The 7510-nt window shown below is 46.8% G+C and overlaps 1 protein-coding gene across 4 annotated transcripts in view; it reads right to left on the minus strand.

Moving 5' to 3' along the window:
* Positions 1-2892, minus strand: part of otud7b (OTU deubiquitinase 7B) — a 22049-nt gene extending 19157 nt beyond the window's left edge. For 2 of the 4 annotated variants that reach the window (XM_043684034.1, XM_043684033.1), the window contains exons 1-3: positions 2791-2892; positions 1536-1739; positions 763-933 (exon numbers count right to left, since the gene is read on the minus strand). In XM_043684034.1, coding sequence (XP_043539969.1) covers positions 763-933; positions 1536-1620 — 256 coding nt within the window. In that variant the 5' untranslated portion in view covers positions 1621-1739; positions 2791-2892. The remainder of the gene's footprint in view (positions 1-762; positions 934-1535; positions 1740-2790) is intronic. The other 2 variants (XM_043684035.1, XM_043684037.1) reach the window with 2 other exon arrangements.
* Between the last annotated feature and the right edge of the window lie 4618 nt (positions 2893-7510).

A 7510-nucleotide genomic window follows, 5' to 3' on the forward strand; every position in this document is an offset into this window, starting at 1 on the left:
CACACACACATGGAGTCAGGGCCCTCCCCTTCCACCCCAACACACACAAGGACACAGGATCCTCCCCTTCCACCCCAACACACACAGGGAGACTGTGTCCTCCCCTTCCCCCTCCCACTCCCACTCAGGGACACCCCTCCCCTTCTGCCCAAACACACACAAGGACACATGGCCCTCTCCTCGCACTCAGGGATACCCCTCCCCTTCCACCCCAACACACACAGGGAGACAGGGCCCTGCCCTTCCCCCTCCCACTCAGGGACACCCCTCCCCTTCTGCCCAAACACACACAGGGACACATGGCCCTCCCCTCGCACTCAGGGTACCCTCCCCTTCCACCCCAACACACACAGGGAGACAGGGCCCTCCCCTTCCCCCTCCCACTCAGGGACCCTCCCCCTCTCTCTCTTCCCTCCTCCTGCACAGGTGTTGCTGTCCCATCCAATGCCTGCATGCAGCATTTGAGGTTCACCAAAATAGAAGGAAAAGATGCAACAGATCATCGGCCAACCCAGCCTGCTCAATTCTGCCACAACTTCAACCCCAACTTGCCTACCTGACCCCTGTGATCCTCAATTCCAAGAAACCCTAAAATAAGTTAATGTCAACCTTAAATAGACACAACAATTCACGGCCCTCGAGGGTGGAGGGTTCTAAAAAGTCACAACCATTTGCGTGAAGAAGCCTTGCCTTCACTCAGCCTGAATGGATGAGCTTTTCTTATGAGGTGTGGATCTTCTGCACGCAGAGGTCAAAGCTCACCTGGTACCGGATCATCCTGACGCTGCAGTACAGCTCGCACAACTCTTGATGGTTCCTTCTCCTGCATTTTGACCCCTCGCCCTTCATTAAAAGAGTATGGTAAATTCCCAGCATTCACCTGGCGGAGTTGTTCAAAATCGCTGAGAGCTGCAGTGATGTCCCAGTTTTTCCCTGCAAGACAGGCCAGTGTTTTCAACACTCTCAGCACTTGTAGTGGGGGAGGAGGAAAGTGAGACCTCACTGGGAGAAGCAAGGGGCCGTGAGACAACAGACTGTGGGCAACAGACTGAGACAGGACTTGAGGGAATGTAAGAGACTGCATTGGAATGCAGAGATGGATGGATTCATGGCTTGGGGAGAAGGAAGAGCAGTGGGATCTAATTGGGATTGACAGAGTTCAAGAGAGTGGGACAGTAGGATTAGTACAGGGCTGAGGAATAGCATTAGTTTAGGATTGGTATATGGCTATGGGGAGAAAGTAGGGCAATGAAATTAGCCTACAATTGGTGCAGGGTTATGGGTAGTGTGTGGAACAGTGGGATTTATACAGGGCAATGGGGAGAGCAGGCAGTGGGATTAGTTTGGAGATTGATACAGGCTGTGGGGCAGAGCAGGCAGTGGGAATAGATTGGGGCTACGGAGATGGAATTAGTTTGGGATTGTTACAGGAGAGTGTGTGGCAATGGGATTAGTTTTGGAACTGGTCTAGTATACTGTAGTACAGCCTCACACTCTGCCTGCTGTTGGCCCTTCCCTATTCTGGGGGTTCTCACCTTCGAGCAGGTCCCGTGCCAGCCCAGGCTCTGCCCCTGTCGAGCGAACAAAGTCTGACAGGACAGTATCCATGTCGAGAGTCATGTAATCATGAAGTCCCTTTGCTCATTTGCCAGCTACCCATGTGGACAGGTCAATGGTCAATCCGACATGTACAGCTGACACACAAGGACAACCCATGAGCTTGTCCAGGCTTTGGATCACTGCAAAGCAGACAGAAAGATTGTAAATAAGACTGAGCCGAAGATGCAGCCAGGATTACATGCTAGATATCTCCTCATATTTCTGAGCGGTGAGGAACGGGGAAATTCCTGAGTTGTACCATTATATTCAAAAGTAACACAAGCAAGAATATCCAGCAGGTGGCATGATTCAACGGGCAGATAGCTGTCCCACAATCACCATCACTGTACACAACAATTTCTGGTGAGAGTTTCAACCAGCCAAGGTTCTGGCTCACACCCAATGAGCCTTCTTGGACTGTGAGATGCCCTGTGCAATTGAATTATCCATCAATGAGCAGGAGGCTAGAGCAGTTTGGGTCTGCCCTCAAAGACACAGCACAGCACCAGGGAAAAAGACAAAACATTTCAGGATCCTGAAGCAGGAAGCAGAGCGTCATGTTCAAAATCAGGAATTCAGTACAAAACCAGAAGAAAACATTGATTAGACAGCAGAGGGCAGATTAACAAGAGGGGCAGGGTGGGGATGGAGGGAGTGGGCAGATTAACAAGAGGGGCAGGGTGGAGATGGAGGGAGTGGGGGGGGGCGAGGAGGGGTGGGTGAGGGGTTTTGGGGAGTGGGGGATAGAACATGGAAAAGGGCAGAGTTGGGTTCGTGGGAGTAGGAAATAGGTTGTTGCTATTTGATTGCTGCTTTTGCCTGCTCTCTATGACCTTAACACTGTGCAGGGAACAAAATGTGTGTAGGTTCCCTCCCAGCTCTCCCAACCCTAGAAGACTCCCACTGCCCCCCTCCCCAACTCCTACCACCACATTACCACTGGGAAAATAAATGATAAGGTCCCATTCCATTTGATGGAACAGGAAGCATAAGTTAGTCTGTCTTGCCCAACAGTTTACTTGCAGTACATTGTCCAATAGATACTCCTTCCCCACCCGAACCAGAACCCATGGTCAGGGAACTCGCCCCTCTGACACATGCTCCAATGGGCATCAGTTGTTCTTCATAATCTTGGAAACAAGTCCTTGTTCACTCTTGAAGGAACGATCACTTACACCAGTGACCACCTACCATGATAATGTGAGAGATGAATCCACGTGACTGATTTGTGCAGTCTCCCTCACACACTAGGGCGATGTCATCACAGCTCTGTCCAGGAAACATACACATCACTTCCTGTTTGAAATAAAAACAGCATAGTAAATATCAACCTGCTTTATAAAGACACTGACTTGAACAAGTGTACCTGAGGCAGGGAGACTGCCCCTTCACCAAATGCCAGCTGGGAGGTACAACAGCACCCCCTTTCTGTCGGATGTCAGCACTCCCACTCCACAAACCCCCACACCCACTCGTAGCACTCTCTACAGCCAAGTAAAGGCCTTGCATACAGGTCATTGTATCCTGATGACTTATCTGCCTTCAATCCCATGAGTTTGTCTTTTGTGATACAGACTGTTACAATTCCTTGCCTCCTATTTGAACTGTGTCTATCTGATATGTTTGGAATATTTGCAGTATCCTCCACCATGAAGGCTAACGCAAAATATTGGCTTCAAATATCTGTCCATTCCATGGTCTCCATTATCAATTTCCCAATTGAATCCAAGGCTCCCACACTCAGTTTAGCTATTATCTCATATATCCCTTGAAGTTCTTGTCAGTTGTTTTTATGGAAGTGAATTGGCAAGAAACATAATCATTTTCCTTCCCCTTGGTTAGCTTTTCATCACCTGCTGCTGGTATTCTAAAGAATTCCCAATCTTCTGGCCTATAACCAGTTTCAACTGTCTGGACAATATTTACAAATCAAACTCTTCAGTGACATTTGTATACTCCTCTGCAACAAGTGAAACTTGAAGCTGTGCCTCTTGAGACAGGGACACTACCATGTTGCCATAACAGCCCTTTCACTGCTTTGTATGATTTAGTTTTTGATTGGATGCTCTTCACCTTTGCCTGTGTTAAGCACGAGTTCTTCATCCTTCTCACCGAGTCCACCTTTTTGACTGGAATAAATATCTGCCTCAATGACGTTGTTTTCCCAGCTCTTTCTTCCTATCTTTGTCACTGCCCTTATTTGAGGATCAGTTTGAAACTGGAGTTGCTCTCCACTAAACCATATTTCAAATTTTACCAAGTAATGATCACTATCCCCCAGAGTAACCTTAGCTACTAGATCTTTATTAATTCAACATTATTACACATCACGAGATTGATAACAGCATATTCCCAGGTAGGTGCAACAACGTACTGCACTAAGGATCAATCTTACAACATACTGCACAGTACAAATTCATTTTCTATGTCACCTCTCCCCATCTGATTAAAATCAGCCATGACAATTGCATTCCCTTTCTCTCATACCTCCATTAATTCCTGATTTATACTCTATCCTAGGGAGGAAACTCTTCAGGGCTGAGAGACAGCTTTTACCTTTCACTTGCTGCCCTTCCCATTCCACATTTCCACCCAAATCACAATATATTCCATTTCAGTCACTAATCCCTCCTTGCACTGCTGCCTTCCTTCATTAACAAAGCTACCCCACCCATTTTCCTTGTTGCCTATTCTTCTGGAGCCTCAGATTTTCTTGAATATAGAGATCCCAGTATTACAGTCAAGGAGTTATACAGCCCATTCACGTCTGTGTCGACTTATCAATACTAATCCCATTTGCCAGCACTTGCCCCATAGCATCGAATGCTATGACATTTCAAGTGCTCATCCATGTCCTTTTTAAAGCAATAAGGGGGTTTCTAGAATAGACAACCCTCCCAAGGCAGTGATTTCCACAACCTCACCATCCTCTGGGTGAAAACAATTTTCATGCACTCCCCTTTAAACCTCACCTCAAATAATGTCCCCTTCCTCGCTCATCTATTTACTTACAGGAACAGCTGCTTTTCGGTCTATGTCCCTCAATCTTATACACCTCAGTCAGGTCCCCTTTCAGCCTTCTCTGTTCCAAACAGAACAACCCGAGCTTAGCCAGCCTCCTTTCATAGCCAAAATTCTCCATCTCAGGTGACATCCTGGCAAATCATCTCTGCACCCCACTCCAATGCAGTCAAATCCTTCCTATAATATGATGACCAGAATTACACACAGCACTCCAGCTGGGGCCTAACGAAAGCTGTGTACAACTCCATCATGAACTGCCTGCACCACAACTGATAAAGGCAAGTGTCCCATCTGCCTTCTGTCGTACTCCGTTAAGCTGTCCTGCTGCCTTCAGGGATCTGTGGTCAAGCACTCCAAGCATCCTCTGTCCCTCTGAACTTCCTAGTGTCCTGCCATTCATTGAATACTCTCTTGCCTTGTTACTTCTTCCAACGTGCTCACACTTATCAAGGTTAGTTCTATCTGCCTCTGGTCTGCCCAGGTCTATATCATCTTGCAACCTTCTTCCTCACTGTCAACAATCCAGCCAATCTTTGTGTTATCCGCAAACGTACTCTTCATCTTCCCCCCACATCCTCATCTCATTATTGTTCATGAGATATAAGGGACCCAGCACTGATCCCTGTGGTGTATCACTGGACACCACCATCCAGACATACAAACAGCTTTTAATCACAATCCTCTGTCTGCTAGTGGGGGTCAAGATGGAACAGTCCTGGTCAGCCTGTCTCCATAACAGCTATCAAGTTATAATCATTTATTCTACTTGTGTCTTTGACTCATTGATCTCGTTATAAATGCTGCATACATTCAGATACAGAGCCTTAACTGTGACTTGTTCCCTTTATGACTTAACTCTGGTTGTAATTTCTGCTGCACACTTCTGTGGATATTTTCTGCCCCTTCCTGTCCCACTTTGATTATTGCTCCCCCCTCTCACTATCCTGTATTTCACGCTCTCATTTCTTTTGGATTTTTAAAGAATTTCCCTTCAATTGAATCCCTCACTTAGTGCAGCCTATACCTAGGACATTATGCTTTATTGACTGCTCTGTCTCCATCCACCCTACTACTGTTAATGCACTGTATACACCCAAATTCCTGTGTTGTGGCCCTGCACACCTCCACCTCCCACTCAGTCCTGCCTCCATTCGCAGACCGCAAACCAGTTTCTGCGCACCAACTATCAGAGCAGCCTCACAGACTGCCCAGAGCAGGCAGCAGTCACATTGCCAAAGCGATCTGTAAGATATTGTATCATTCAGTTCCAGATTCCTTCTTTTCCCCTGCATCCTGTGTGTGTTTATTGCGGTGGTGTCAGGTTTCTTGCCCTGGTAGTTTTCCCTCCATCCAGTTTTTCATCAGTGTCTACTGTTGCTTGTTAAATATTTAATGTTCACCACGTGTGTCCACAATACCAAAACACCAGACAAAGGGGTACAGATTCGGACTCAGTGTACAGCTTCCCTCTGGACACCGATTCCTGTCCACAGACTTCAGCAGTACAAGCATTCCTGAAGAGGCCACTCTTCAGTGCAGAGAGTGAGATTTGACAGCCTGGAATGTACAACAGCGCAGCCTGCTTAAGTCTGAAGGAACAGATGCCATTTCGCAGCTTGAGCCTGTTCTGTCGTTCAGTTTGATTGCAGATGACCTGAACTACTGGCTTTGTGAGAGACTGTTCCAGATTTCCACTGCCCCCACTGTGAAGTATCTCTCCCTGACATCACCCCTAAACAGCCTTGTTTGAATCTTGGCTCTCTCCTCTCTCCCCCAACCAGAGGAAAAGTTTCTTCTCTCTGTCTGTCTTAACAATCCTTTTGACCTCTTAAACTGCTCAGCTGCTGTAACTAGTGAGAGGCCCTGGATACAATTCTGATACTGGCACAGGGAACCATTTCAAAGCAGGCTAGGTTAAAATTGGCCCCATTTTAGGGAGAAGCGCAGCATAGATTTACCAGAACAATGCTTATGCTCCAAGGGTTAATATAGCAGGGGCAGTTGACAGAAAGCAGGCTCTTTGCTGCTTTTTAGAAGGTTATGGGGTGACCTGTTCTGAGTTTAAGATATTAAGGGGAACAGAGAAACTGTTTTTGTTGGTTGGGGAGTCTATGACTGGGGAGCATTTGAATCAGTTCTTTGAGGAGTGAAATTAAGAAACATTTTCCACAAAAAATGGGAGAACCTTAGAACCCTCTTCCACAAATAGAAGCTGACGCTCAAATGCAGGCAACTTTTAAATTAGAGACCAACTGATCTTTGTTTACCCAAGGAAGGGACAGCAAAGACAAAGAATTCAGTGATAGATCAGCCAGAGTCTCGATGGTTGATGGATCAGACCTGAGGGGCTGCATGGCTTTCTGCTGGTCTTTTGTTACTGCCGATCATGCAAACCAGCTGTCAAAATGCCAGCATCCCTTTGGGTCGAGAGCCAGGGGGAAGCAGAGTTCAGGATCAGCAGTCTCTGATCTCACCCCACAGATACAAAGATCTTTTGCAAAGTTACAATCCAGAAGTAAATCTCTCTGTTGCATCAAATCAGAATACTGAATAGGTCCTTTGGCTGATCAAGTCTGTACTGCCAAAACTACACTATTTCTGTTCTGGTCACTACCATGAACATATTGGAATGTGGACACTTGTACTCATTAAGTGTCAAAGGGAAAGGAGCAGTTTGAACTGGCCTGTTCTTTTAGTACCCAGTGCTCTCAGTGAAGTCAGTCTCTCTCTCTCTCTCTCTGGGAGCAATGAAGGACAGTGAGCATAGGCTCTGGGTTTGACAGAGAGACCAGAGGGTCAAAGAAATTAACTTCTTTCATGAATGCCTTCAACGCTGGTCAGTGTTGCTTTGCATTTATTCATAGGATGTCAGTGTTACTGGCATCGC

This window comes from Chiloscyllium plagiosum, chromosome 51, assembly GCF_004010195.1.
Source record: "Chiloscyllium plagiosum isolate BGI_BamShark_2017 chromosome 51, ASM401019v2, whole genome shotgun sequence".
In the NCBI taxonomy this organism is placed as follows: Eukaryota; Metazoa; Chordata; class Chondrichthyes; order Orectolobiformes; family Hemiscylliidae; genus Chiloscyllium; species Chiloscyllium plagiosum.